At 31.3% G+C, this 14,645-nt stretch overlaps 3 protein-coding genes across 7 annotated transcripts in view; 2 read left to right on the top strand and 1 right to left on the bottom strand.

The window, feature by feature from the left end:
• Positions 1 to 448: 448 nt before the first annotated feature.
• On the top strand, positions 449 to 2,812 carry LOC140062725 (uncharacterized). The gene is made up of 3 exons (XM_072109048.1): positions 449 to 1,366; positions 1,917 to 2,072; positions 2,663 to 2,812. Exons 1-3 carry the CDS (start codon positions 482 to 484, stop codon positions 2,810 to 2,812), a joined length of 1,191 nt encoding a protein of 396 aa, XP_071965149.1. The 5' UTR covers positions 449 to 481.
• Positions 2,813 to 2,867: 55 nt separating this feature from the next.
• On the bottom strand, positions 2,868 to 7,127 carry LOC140062726 (kxDL motif-containing protein 1-like). Its single transcript, XM_072109049.1, has 5 exons — positions 7,058 to 7,127; positions 6,133 to 6,287; positions 5,582 to 5,734; positions 5,007 to 5,053; positions 2,868 to 4,748 (listed from the first exon to the last, which is right to left on the bottom strand). The coding sequence occupies exons 2-5, from the start codon at positions 6,228 to 6,230 to the stop codon at positions 4,588 to 4,590; spliced, it is 459 nt and encodes a 152-aa protein (XP_071965150.1). The 5' UTR covers positions 6,231 to 6,287; positions 7,058 to 7,127; the 3' UTR covers positions 2,868 to 4,587.
• A 1,136-nt stretch (positions 7,128 to 8,263) lies between these two features.
• LOC140063164 (ras GTPase-activating-like protein IQGAP1) overlaps positions 8,264 to 14,645 on the top strand; it is an 81,415-nt gene continuing 75,033 nt past the window's right edge. For all 5 annotated transcript variants that reach the window (XM_072109635.1, XM_072109633.1, XM_072109634.1 and 2 more), the window contains exons 1-4: positions 8,264 to 8,376; positions 8,706 to 8,783; positions 9,170 to 9,278; positions 11,828 to 11,984. In XM_072109635.1, the coding sequence (XP_071965736.1) occupies positions 8,714 to 8,783; positions 9,170 to 9,278; positions 11,828 to 11,984 (336 nt within the window). In that variant the 5' untranslated portion in view covers positions 8,264 to 8,376; positions 8,706 to 8,713. The remainder of the gene's footprint in view (positions 8,377 to 8,705; positions 8,784 to 9,169; positions 9,279 to 11,827; positions 11,985 to 14,645) is intronic.

Genomic DNA, 14,645 nt, shown 5'->3' with positions numbered 1-14,645 from the left:
ATTATATTACTAAACTAATCTATAAATTTCCAAAATATACATAATGTATAATAATTTGAATAATTTATTTTTTTAACATTGAAATTTGTGCTTTTATTTGTTAATAGACCTAAGCCTGTATTTGTTGAAAGAAATTGTCAGGTTCCGAAGTTTTTTCTCACCAAAGACGTTGAAGAAGTTAAATATGAAGTGCAAAATGTGACTTACTAATCCTATTTCATTTACATATGTTATTAGAAGTGGCAAAGGAATGTTCATAGGCAGTAACAAATCTAATGATATTAGTGTCGTGAGGGGGTAAACTTTTTATTAAAATAATAAATATTATGTGGCCATTTTAATTATATAAGCCTAGGCCTATATCGTTTTTATTTTTTTACAAAGGCGCGCCATAACCTATCTCTATTATGTATACGAAAAAGTTTATTTCATTTATTTGTGTAGGAGGCCTAGCCTAGGCTTATTTGAGGCCTGATTCACCATGGCGGCGGACCCTAGCAATAAGGTACCGTCTAAAAGGTCTTTTCAATTAAAAATGTGTAAAAAGGTTGCAGAATTAACACAAGTAGTGCACATGTTATTTACTAAAAACCATGAAAGAGAAATCGAAATTGCTACAATGGCTGAAGAATACGAGTGTGAAATAGGTAAATTGGTCAATTCGTACCAAGAGAAGATAGGAGCCCTCACTAACGATGTTGAAGTGATTAAAGTTACTGAAGAACGGGCGAGACAAACAATAATTCAAAATGAAAAAGAGTTCAAATTTAAGCTTGAGAAGCAGAAAGAAGCGTACATTAGAGAATTAGAAAGTGCAAAGAAATTAAAAGATAAACTCCAAGTAAAAAATGACAAGTTATTGAAACAAATAAAGGATTTGGAAGAAGAGCTATCATTATTATCATTACCAAGGAAAAATAGTGTGAATCATGAAGTTGAATATCATGATGATTCAAACACTTTTTTTCATAAACCAACTGCTAAAGTTAACCGAGAAGATAGGCTAATTGTTGAAAGATTGAATGATACAATTTCAACAAGAGAATCATCGCAAATTTTAAACTTAAAAAAACAACTGGAGAAGGAAAAACAGAAACATGCACAAGAACAAATGTATTTTGACCATCAATTAGAGAAACTTCGCAATGATTTGGAGCAGATGGAGATACAAATGCACAAAAAAATGAATGATGCTTGCAGAGACTTGATGGCAACAGAAGGAAGTCGTGACAAAATTGTAGAAAAAAATAAAAAGTTGGAAGTTGAACTCAGGGCCCTTAACAAAAAGATTAAAATCTCTCAGCAAAATGATATAGAGAAAAGAAAATGGGTGTTAAAAGATGCTAATTATCCTGTCGATAAGATTGTAAGTTTACACGACTGACTTTGCTCAAACCAGAAACTTTTCCTAAACAAAAAAATTCCTGGAATAAACGGATAAAAATTCGACAATTTATTTATATTTATTTGGCCAAAAGTAGAATTTATACATTTTTGTCATAGAAAGGTGACAAAAGATCAAATTGATGATGATCATATCAAGAATTACTTTAGACTAGATTCAAATGGCCTACCGGTTAAGGCAGGGGTGCCATTTACCGTACCTAAACAATATCGGCATGGGTTTGAGGCCGACTCGCTCTTAGTTCTGGTGGTGGAACAAGTCTTCTCGGATAAGGACTACTGTATAAACCTTAGGTCCAGTGTACACAGTTATAACAAGTGTGCAATTTAAAAGAACCCAGTTCATCATTCGAAACTTAGGGGGTTACCCCGGTGAACTAGTTCACAAAATAACTCCTGTATCAGGGTGATTACCACCTATCTGATAGGACATTTATTATTTACTAATTTGGTAATCCTTGGCCACATGTTCCTGAAGACATAAAATATTTAAAAAAACTTTTTTTCTACAGGAAGTGAATGAAGAAATGGAACGTTTAAGGCAAGAAATAAAGCGTTATAAACTGGAGCTTTCAAACCGAGAAGGCAACTTCAATCGAATGTTCACGAGCACAGTGCCAGTTAGACTAGACAACAAGACAACATCACTCACAAATTGTGTTACAAGGGTAATAATATTAATAAAATTTCATTTATATTTATATGAACCACACAATTATACAGCTGTCAAGTCAAAAAGTCATTCTGCATATGCTCAGCAACATATGAGCATGCGTACAATGACTAAATAGCCGATGTGTGGCGCATCATGAAACTAATATCTTCAAGTCAGTAACAAACATACTGTACTGTGTTTAAATACTTTAGAATTTAATACTTTTTTCACATGTTGTGTTCCTGCTATATTAATTTAATTAGTGGTGATTTATAATTAAGTACAGTAGTGATATTTCAACTTCTTGTTTTAAATTGATGTGGGTCTGTATATGGGTTCTTTTAAATTACTTTTTTGGATCTTGATGACGAGTTTAAAATGATATTACCTATTCAATTCAACAACATTTATTTCAACCCAAAGAAACATATGATGTATACAAACAAGAAACATCAAAGTATCATTTGGTCGAGGGACGTAGAGACTCAAATAAGTCTGATGACACATAATAATTACACAACGTATATAAACATAAAAACAATGTACAGAATAGATTATTATTATTACTATTCGTTTTTAATTCATTCAATTTTTAATTTATAGTTGCCCTCATCTGCTGATAAAACCCGTATCTCATTTGAACGTCTTCCAACATTAACATCTGAGCATGTTCGCCGAAAAACAGCACGATATCAACGTCCACCGACTGGTATAAAAGACCAATGGAACACACTAAGCACTCTACATAGCTGATTTCAGTGAAGCAGAAAATTGTTGTCAATTTTAATTTAACAAAACTGAATATCACACACTAATCTAACATATAAACAAAAATGTGTAAACTTCAAATAATCAATGTACACGACAGTTTAAATTCAGTAGCAGAAAACTTAGCATATTCTGGCCTAAAAATGTATTCAAATACAGGCATACTGTAACAACATGGTTTTAAATCTAATAAATAATAAGCGAGTCAAATGGTCGAACGGTTAAGGCAGGGGCGCCGATACCGTACCTAAAGAGCCAACAATATCGGCATTGTGGGTTGGAGGCCGACTCACTCCTAGTTCTAATGGAGGAACAAGTCTTGTCGAATAAGGTCTATATATTAAACCATATACACAGAAAACATGTGTCCACTTTAAAGAACCCAGTTCATATTTTTACAGAAATTTGTACCATATTTTTATAAAAATATTATTACATCATGTGTGTATACAGTACAGTACTCAGTTTCACATTCCATTTAAAGATTCTTTTAGAAATAATAAATACTTATAACTGTATTAAAAATAACATCTTTTCACTCCCACCAATTTTTTTGTCTTTAACGTTTGTTGTTTTTTTTTCCGGCATCGTTACTCTTTTCTTTCTCATACAATATTAGAAAAATAATAGAAAAGTGGATAGGATGAGGTTATCTTACTGTTTAATATCTTTAATAAACAAATGAATGAATGCTTACATACGATCTCAATAACTTACACAAAATATAGAATTGTTGTCATTTGTAAAAAGGTACACAAGATTATATGTAGCCTATTGAACCTATGTGACAAGGTTTGTATTACTACAGTACTATTCTGTATACAAATGACCTTCACTACTCATTTTATTAACAATGCCTTTTGCAACATCATTGATTTTAATACATAATTGTAACCTTCTGGTCATTGTTGTTTTCATGTCTTCAACCCACTAAGCTATTACATCATTCAAATGCTAAATTGAATCTTTTTAACAAATATAAACTGCAGCAGTTTAGTTTATCATTTACTTTTTTTATATACTTTTTATCATTTTAAATAAAAAATTATAGCTATATCACATTTTTGTGTATATCTTGTTATTAATATTGTTTAATTCTGAAAGTGTTCCACGCAAACAGCAATTACTCGCAGGTTGTTATAATTCTTGCTTTCACAACTATTGGTTGATCGACACATCTTAGCTAATAATACAGTCAGCAATATTGCACATAACTTTACCAGTAGTTTTACCAAGACTTTTGTAACATCTTCCACGTTCCCACTAAGGTGTGGTTCCCACTAGCGACGTAACGCAAGGACGCAACGCAAGTGAATTGACCAATCACAAGCGATGGCTTATTCGCTTGTGATTGCTAACTGTCTATAACTTCGCTTGTTATTGGTTAAAACGCTTGCGTTGCGTTACGTTCTAGTGGGAACCAAGCTTACAACAAAATGCAGCAATGCAAGTGGGAACTGAGAACGCAACAGTGCTACAAACATTGCTACGGGAAATTAAATCAGTTTGATTTCACGCAAAAACGAAAGGCAAAAGAACACTGGAAAACATAGTACAGTGCGTATTCAAAAGTATGAGGGGTGAACCAGGTCAAAGTCTACGGCAACTCTAACGTTGAAGCGCAACAAGCAGGTTTGATTTCACACAGACAGGGGCAAACACAATTATTGGAAGGGCATTTTCTAGTGGGAACTGGCAAAGACAATATTTTAAGTATATATATAAAACATATCCTAGATATTCTGAAAAGCTGTTAATGTTCAGTTTATAGATGGTACAGAGTGTAACACACTGGATGGATTCATATCGTCCTCATCATTTGGTTCATTGCTGTCTAGAATCATTCGTGGAGAATCCTGACGTGGTGATGTTGACATTTGTTGTATCCTCTTAGCCTCTGGCTCAGTGTTTTCTAGTGCAACTGAAATTAAAATACACAATATACTAAGCTATAAAGTACTGTTTTTATTAGATACAGTTTTGCAGTGTAGAATAGTTGAACACAACGCTCTCTCTACACAATTAAACTATTTTGGCAAAAAAATTGATATGCCTAAATATGGTAGTGATATAATGCTGCCACCATCATGCACATATATGGGCACATCCAATTTTTTTGGCCCATAAAGTTTGATAGTGTAGACAGAGCTTTATAAAAACAAAGAAATGTATTACAAACCATTGAAAGCATCTGGATATTCTGTAGAGAGTTTTGTTTTAAGGATCCTAGAAAAGAATAAATAATATGTGAATATTTTAAGTAAGTTCTGATTGCATATAATATACTAAATATTTTTCTCATAATCAGTGGACCTGCCTACTCAGGGGACACTTTCCCATAAAACAAGTACAGTATATATTTTAACACTGTGGTCAATCCATATTAAGGGGACACTTTGCTGGGTACCCATGAATAGGGGTTCCACTTTATTCTGTTATACTTGTTTTTGCAATAATCCCCTTCCCACATTTACAACAATTCTCTCTTCTAAAACTTTGTCTACACTATCAAACGTTAAGTGACAAAAAAATGTGATGTTCCCATATATAGACATGATGATGTCGTATCACTACCATATTTGGGCACATCACACTTTCTCAAACTAATTTGATAGTGTAGACAGAGATTAATGTCATGTCCTTTATAAAAGTTGACTTATTATATTCTCTAGTTCTCCAGATCCATTTGATTCTTATTCCGTCAATTTTTCCAGTTAAAAATAAATGTTACAACATTATCTTCTAAATTCATACCTAATTCGTCTAAAAATCCCATCAATATCTTTACGCATATCCAGTAGAAGTGCAGTGTGACCTTTGAACTGTGTTGCCAATGTTTCATATTGGTTTACTGAGAGTTGATTGAATTTTGAAAGCATTTCATTGGTTTTCTCAAATCGTTCCAACCTGAAACATTAATTAATATGTAATCTAATTAAGTACCTATATTAATATACTCTATAAATATCATTTAATAATAGAGTATAATAAATACAGTTACCTAATCAGTATACAGTAGAACTTAAATTTTAGGTTTATTTTGCTTTAAAAAAAAATAATAATAAGGCATGCATATTTGTTATGCTATTTAAATCTATAACTTTAAACTTTAAACAGTTAAAATTCTGAAATACAACAAATACAAAAAATATTTAACTTGAACACCAGTAAAATAAGTAAATACTGCAGTAAATTAATTGCTGCATTGAAACCTCTTAATTATGTTAAGATAAAAAATTGATTTGATATTGCAATGTTATGTTGTAAACCCTTCATAATTGTATAAAAACAGAAAATGAACATACATCTGTTTCTGAGCAAGTAAGACTGCGTTCATGTCATCCTCGTTGACCAGTGCGTTCAGGCTCTCAATGAACACATCTGAACCACCACTCTTCGACATCTTTTAGCTTATCATATACATTCTATCTACTGTATTAATAGACCTAGATAAATGAAACTTTTAAAGACATATAGATTAGAACATATACCTTAAAAAAGATGTATTGTTTATATTTTTGATGTTGAATATGCAATTTTATTGTCACATTGTCTGCCAGCCAATAGGTTTCTGGTTGAAATTTTTATGAGAAAACATTAGTTTTTCATTTTTTTTTTTACAGAAGTGATTAATTAACTTTATTAAAACTACAAAATAACCTATTCCAAGTCTAATTTAATTAATGTTCATTTTTTTGGGGGGAGGGGGGTGACAATAGTAGGCTTAGGCCCCCTTCATCTTTAATTAAATTAATAAATAATAATAATATGCCCAAAAAAATAATAAAAACACTTTCGTTCATAGTCGTCAAAATATAAAATTATTTTAAATATAATATAGGCCTAGGCCTAGTACTAGTAGAGACGGATTATGATTCAGTAGTAGTAGGAAAATCTGCTCACTCTTAGGTAAGGCAGCACCCATCAATCTATAAGCCTATGGTGGGAATTACAGAGCTAGGCCTAGCTAGGGTCTAGTACTGTCTGTAGTAGGCCGGGCAGAGAGAGAGAGCTAGCCTAGTAGCCTTGTATTGTAGTACTAGGCCTAGTAGTAATGACATTATTAAGAAGACACAGTACTAAAGTAGGCCTAGCCTATGGCTAGTAGCGTGCCTTTAATTATATTACAAGGAACACACAGGGGAAACATTGCTGTATTATTCCATCCTAGTCTAGTATCATTCAAATAACATAAGAAATATCAAAACAATTTAACTAGAAGAAACATACTTTTAGATATAATCAGAAACTAGCCTATCTAGCCTAGTTAGGCTAGTACACAGTATTATATAGACTTTTTACAAGGCTAAAAATATACAACTAATCTGTATAGCGCCACCACTCTCCGTGAATGGATGGTGAAAATTATTTTGTATGTTGTTACGTATTAATGGTTAGTAAACATTAAACTTTTTAAAGATATACATATTTTTGATGTAAATCATTTTAGCTAAATTCGGTATTGTAGTATTTTTATTACAACGTTATTCCATATAGAATACCGGAAACATTAACTGTTAGGCTGAGGCATATTAACTCTGAACTGTACTTTTATTATAATGAATTAAGTACAGAGGTTTTTTTTAAAAATGGCCAAATACAGTATTATGAATGTTTAGTATGGTGTAACGTTTAAAGTCAACGTACTATTATTATATAATATTAAAACTTGATTTGAACATAATACAACATTATTATAACTGTTTAATGTTAACTTTTATTTTTACGATGGATTTAATTTAAAGTGCGTGCGTAGCCTTGCGCCGCGGCCATAAGAATGCGCTTGAGATCATTCCATTTTATCATAGGGGATTTCATTTGTAACTTACATTTCATACTCATAATAATTTGAAAAGATTTGAACAATTTCAATTTGCACAAAGATATTCTTGCTTAATTTAAAATTGCGCTGCGAAATTAAAAAATTAACACAAAACGTAGTAGGTATAAAAGGTTAGATCCTCGTATTCAGTGGTAAATTGTTTTATTTATTATATTTATAACATTGATTCTATAATAAATAATATTGTTATTACAGTACTTGCATTATTTATCAATGAATGTAGAATATTTAAGTACAATTATTTATGAGGACCTATCAGCTTTAGTTAGTTAAAATTTCCGTATTTACAATTTTCGAACCCCTCTCCATAATTTATCATAGCTGATTATTGTAATTGTTTCATGAATTGTACAAATATTAAAATTAGTAATTAGGCTTTGTGTGTGGCTCGCGCTGTGTGTATTTTATAATTTTGTTCTGTTGAATTCGTCATTGCCGCATAAATTGCAAGGCATTGCATGGCTTGCTGGCTCGCAAACGCAACAAGGAAGATATCATCAAGACGAGACTTCGATGATTGAGAAGCGAGCGCCATCTAGAATTTACAATTTTGATGTTTATTTTATTCATCGGTTGAAACAGCGCGCCACGAAACTGCAAAATTAGCTGCGATAGTGAGTTACTAAACAGTTTCACTTTGGAATAAGTAGTAGTACAGAATTGACTTACTGCAGCTAAATTGCACGAAATCTGAGTAAAGTAACAAGTAAGTATATAAATGCTTTGTTTAATTGAGATTTACGTATGGTGTTTTAGTTTAAATGCATAGTGAATATAAACCTCTAGCTGCTGGTGATGGTGTGGTAATTGATGTGAGTGTGCATGGTGTGGGTGGACGCCCTTGATTTTACTGAGTGAGTGGCGAGTTAGAACGTCATACCCGATTAATTTACTCTAAAGTTAGACGAGCAACAAGTTGCCATCGTGCGTATATGGACGTGTGTGTTGTGTTAATTATAATATATAGAGCAACTGTGGCCTAGGAATTAATTGTATACAATAAACGAGCTTGTGTTATTTTGTCTTGCATTTCAGTTGCTGAAATGGCCACAACAAACGGTGATACCGATTTGGCAGATGGACATAACCCACAAAATGGGGCAGTGTATGATCGTAAGTAAAGTGCCAGCATTTTTATTTGAATAATAAATCAAAATAAACTGTTTGTTTAGACTAGCCTAGTTTGTATACCTAGTAAGTCGGCTTCACTGTCATGCTAGCCTACCCTAGGTTACATTCTGTATGTCAGCCAAGGTAAAGGAATGCCAGAGATAGAAAAAGTTCAGAAATTGCATCCATAAACCAGTATGCATTCATAAATAAGTAGATGCTTAAGTTTTATATCAAACATAAAATCATCATGTCCGGTTTGAACTTATTGCGAAGATTAGATTTTTTATTTGATGATAAAAAAAATAATTCAGACTTATTTATAATGCATTTATGCCTAAATTTGAACAATAAATGTTAACTTAAGTCTTATTGTGATTAAATAACAGCTACTGCTGATCCGTACGTACCAGAGCGACAGTCTGCGGATGATATGGATGAACAGAGAAATAAAAACATTGCTTACCAGTATCTTTGCCATTTAGAAGAAGCTAAAAAGTAAGTTTTTATTTTTTAAATTAAACCCCCACAGTATCGGAAGGTTAGCCTATTTCATGCCTCTATTACCTGGATAAACCGATATAGGTCTTTTTCCCTCTGAGGGAATAAAAAAAAACTCTGAAAACCCCTTCAAGACAGTGCTATTGTCTCTTGATCATCTTCTTCACTATCATTTCCATCACCATAGCTTGTGACCATCAGTGTACAATTATTCAGTCATAAACTTCTTTTAAAATTTTTAAAATATTTTTTATAATATACTGTAGTGTTTCGTTTATGATTATATTTTTATTCTGTACAGTACAGTATATGATTATATTTTTATTCTGTATATGATTATATTTTTATTCTGTATATGATTATATTTTTATTCCGTATATGATTATATTTTTATTCTGTATTGATGTAATAAATCATTATATCTGAAGAAAGAACAAGGTTTAAAAATGTTAGTCTAATACTTATAGTCGTTTTGTGTAAGAAATATTTCTTGTTGGGTTTATTTTTTTTATACTGTCTGTACAGTACTGTATATCTAACTTTATAAAGTAGAATAATAAGGAGAACGTATATAATCTGATGAAGGACTTAGTGCAAGAAGAATATATGCCAGTTATGAACGTATAAGCAATATAAGAACAATAATAATAACATCCATTTATGATTGTTGTTGTTGTTGATTTTACAATTTGTATGTGTTTATGACTCATCTCTCAATTAAGAAAAATATTTATGTGGTATTTATTTCACTATCGGAAGTCAATTTATAGTCTGCCAGGATATCTCTGTAGTCTAGGAAATTGGATTGTTGCCAAATCTTGATTCCAAATTAGTTTAAACCTGGTCAGTCATCTATTGTAAGAAATTTGCTATAAAAGTATATAGTATTGCTATCGGACTGAGCCTGTTTGAAAGGTTGGTGAGGGGAGGGAAATATTCTCGTGTCAATGTTTGTAAAAATGGTATTTTCTGTAGACTCTCGTCATTGTACAATTCTTGTCTTTTAAAAAATAATTCTTAAGATATTTTTAACTTTAATTTTTCTCAATTTACATGTATTATTAATGAAATTATTTAAATAATCTTTTTTTCATTTTGTATATATTATATTGGCTCATATTTTATTGTTTAGTTATTTATTTTCAACCTGTTATTGGTGTTTTACACTGTTGGCTTGAAATAAAGAATAAAGAAAAATCGTGAGAAACCAAAAAAAAAAGGGGGCGGCATTTAAACAACTATGTATCCTCACATGCCGACACTAATGTTTCTAAAATCACAGTACACTGTAGCATGGCTTGTCAGTCACTAATCACCAAAATGTGAGAGGACTACCCTGATCCTACAGTATTCCTAGCTAGAGTTCAAATTCAAGCTTTTTTCTTCTATGTCTCTTGGTTTTACTGTGCTGTCTTCACCTTTTACATGACCTCATGGTTCATTTCATGACAGGGTTATAATTATTGAACAAATTACAAATGATTCCTAGTATTACAGTAGGCTTACATTTTCTGCAGACTTAATTTAATGTATACAGTACAACTGTACTAATGTCGTGATTACAAATCAGATATCGTTTGTTTGACTACAGTAAATCCTGTTATTAGGCTTACTGACACTTCCTGTTTTAAATTATTCTCATTTATTTGATTTAGCGTAGCTATACTTTACATGTCCTGCATTTATGATTGCAAATGATAGGCAAATTGTTAACAAGTAGAAATAGTGAGGCTAAAAAGTAAATAAAAAATCACTGTATTTTATAGTGCAGTATTTACATTAATATGTATAGCATTTGACATCAATTGATTTTCCATGGTCCGGAGTAAAACATATTTTCCTCATATAATTGACCATATTTCTTGCGGTGGGCAGTGTCACCTACTACTTAACTATACTGTATACACAATTATAAAACTATATGGTTAAAAGAGGTACTTGTTCACTTTGCTGACTATTATACAGGGAAAATTTTCATTTAAAAATTTTGTTTAGCAATATTGCTAATCAAACTGATTTTTAAGTCGAGAAACATAGTTTTGTATTGTATTTTTTGCTACACAATTTTCAAAATGTGTAGCAATAAGGTTATTTTGTATAGCTTTTTGCTACGCTACACTGGCGAAAATGTTCCCTGCTATAACACACAGGTCATCCATGATTTAATTTTAAAAATTGTTTTTGAAAGATCTCATTTCATTTTGTAATCAAGTTTTCTTCATTCCTTTTTGAATAATAAGTATACAGTTTTTTCATATGAATTGTATTTGTATTTTATTGTTAAAAAATGATTATATTCTTCTATTTCAAACAAATTATTTTGATTTGTGAAGATACTCATATTTGAATGTGTAGTTTATGGACTATACCATTTGTGGAGAGGGGCATTCAATAAATGTTCTTATATTTTGACATTAAGAATAGGCTATTTGGTTTATCCAGGTAAGCAGCACTCATAGACATTCAACAATAATTTAATACTTTTATTCAGACAATACTTCTTATACTGTATGATATTTTTCTAATTTTTTGTTTGTATTACACAGATGGATTGAGGCTTGCATAGATGAAGAGATGCCACCTACGACAGAACTGGAAGAGGGTCTTCGAAACGGTGTCTACCTTGCTAAATTGGGGCATTATTATGCACCATCGAAAGTTCCTCTTAAGAGAATATATGACAGAGAGCAAACCAAGTACACTGTAAGTTTAATATTGATATTTTATTTTAGAAAGTTTTAGGATCATGAAGGAAAGTACTGTACTGTACTGTTGACACCCTATTGGCATATTTAATATAAATACAGGTCAGGTCACGTTTTCCAGTTTTCACCACTTCAGAAGTTTGCCTAAACTGATTAACAGTCAATTTTAATATTTTACCTTTATTTTGACATATATCATATTCTTTCTATCATATTTTAATCATTAGAAATATCTTGTGACATATTTATCATAATCTGTTATTGGTTCATAAAAATATGTGTGTAATAAGGTTTCTATTGAAAATATGTATTTTATATTAAAAGATAAAGATTGTAATCTTTAATGGCAAAAGCCTGAGAGCAAATCATTGAGAGAAATCTGTTGATGCAAGTAGAATAATGGATATAGGGCCTACAGTTAGTTTTATTCTGTCATACAGTGTAAGCATGCATTCATACTTTATTAATGTCTTTATTTAAAGCTTTACACTATCAAACTTTATGTGATGTGGTATATGGGTTGTAATGATTGTTTTAAAGTCATTCAATCAGTGTCTGAGCCACCTTTTTATTTTTTTCATTGGTTTTATTGAGAAATTACAGGCTACTGAAATATTCTGTTGAAAATGCTATTCAATGCTGAAGACATATAGAAAATCTACTGGTGGTATTATATTAATAATTATTGAAATAGTTTGTGATTTTTGTCATGGTTGATTGATTTGAAATGTACACAATTTATGTCAAGGTCAGATTTCAACTACCCAAGCTAATCAAAACATTGCTATTAATAGGAAGGGTGTTGTGATACCATTTGGACTCCTCCATTTAAAAAAAGTGATGAACCAGTAAATAGAATGCAACAGTATTGAAGTTATTATGTTGAAGAATCCTTGAAGGAAGTTGGTCATTTATGAAATAATTAGAAATTTTCCTACTGTAGATTAAATCATAGAGATAATATAATATCTCTATCTATAAATTCTATATTGTATTTTGTTTTATTGTAATGTACAGTACAGTAATCAATTATAGTAATTATTTGCTTTTATTTTTACTGTACATAAGTGTACATACAGTATTAACTTACTGTATTATTGAAACATTTTATGTTCACCCCCCCCCCCCCCTCCAAAAAAAAATATATAAATGATATAACCTCAGGAAAAATTTTCTGACTTAAAAAAAATGTGTAGGTTTTAATAAAGTGTGGGATTTGATTACTTTGAAAACAACTGAAGGACAGAAAGAGATGAGTGACTCACCACAATAATTCACCTCAACAGATCTTTTCTGTTGTAGTATTCTTCACACTAACTAACAAAACATTGAATAGAATATATTTTTTTGTTTACCTGCTGTATTTACTCTGTACAGTGCGCTATCTTATAAATATATCTTATTACAGGTAAAAGTACTAGAAATTTTACCCAATAGCAAAGCTTTGCTGAGATGTAATAATTATAAACTAGCAAAGCAAAATTTGTCAAACGAATTGATTGTAACAAATAAATTAAAATCAAGGTATTTTTTGAAATTATGCCATTAGTGAATTGTTTAACGAAAAAATTTGTTAAAAAACTACTACAGTAGATTTTTGGCTAGTTAGGATACATTTTCCAGCTTCATTTTGTTATGAATGAACACAAATTTATTTTTATTTAATTAACATTCAAATTATCCACAAAGTCAGTGCTGTCAATTTTCATTATTTGATTATAGTATTTTAATACTGTTTCATTACCACCAGCAACATTATATTGTTTTCATAAATTTTTAAGAGGGAAGTTCTATAGTAAATTATGCATGTGTAGGAACTAATGTGATTTTATCACCATTAATGCTACAAAATAGATAGTTTATCAGAAATACAACATTTACATTTAATACAATATTGAGAAAACTGTAAAAGTGTACAGTACTGTATCTCATTCTCAAACATCCTTATTGGTTTATTTGGCCATTTGTTAAAAACTTCTTGTTCTTCTTCGGCTCTGTTAATTTTTTCTTTTTCCCCTTTCCCCTCTTGCCAAGCGGTTAAGACAATGGAACCATAATACCTTGTCATACATCGGCAAGGGTTCGAGCCTCACTCACTCCATGGTTCTGATGGTAGAACGAGTCTTCTCAAATAAGGACTATAAACCGTAGGTCCAGTGTACACATCTGACTCGTGTGCATTTTAAAGAACCTTAACAGATGAGTAGGGGGTTACCCCAGTGTACTAGTATACACACAGCCACTGTCTCACACAGAAACTTTTCATAACTCAAGGGCTCCTTGATTGTCAGCATACTGTATGCTGTTAAGGGCTACCCTCTATAATATAGGTGAAATAAAACATACAGTGAAATAGATTTTAAATATATAATTTTATTTGTACTGGAAGTTATTAAAAACTGTATTACCAGACTTATCATAGTTTTTAAGGTTTAAGCTTTACTGTACAATACATATTTTAATATATGATGTTTTGTTGTTCCTTAATTTATTTATTTTATAGTGATGTCCAACCCACTTTAATATGTTGAAAAACGTTGATTACTTCCTCTTGTTTATAGTACTAGCGGGTGAGCTCGCTTCGCTCGCTGCCCCTCTAGGAAGTGTAGACGATGGTTCTCGGAATGATAATGACTCGGGACGCAAAAAGTTAGGACAT

Source organism: Antedon mediterranea, chromosome 11 (assembly GCF_964355755.1).
Source record: "Antedon mediterranea chromosome 11, ecAntMedi1.1, whole genome shotgun sequence".
Taxonomy (NCBI): domain Eukaryota; kingdom Metazoa; phylum Echinodermata; class Crinoidea; order Comatulida; family Antedonidae; genus Antedon; species Antedon mediterranea.
This window is presented reverse-complemented; position numbering and strand designations above follow the sequence as displayed.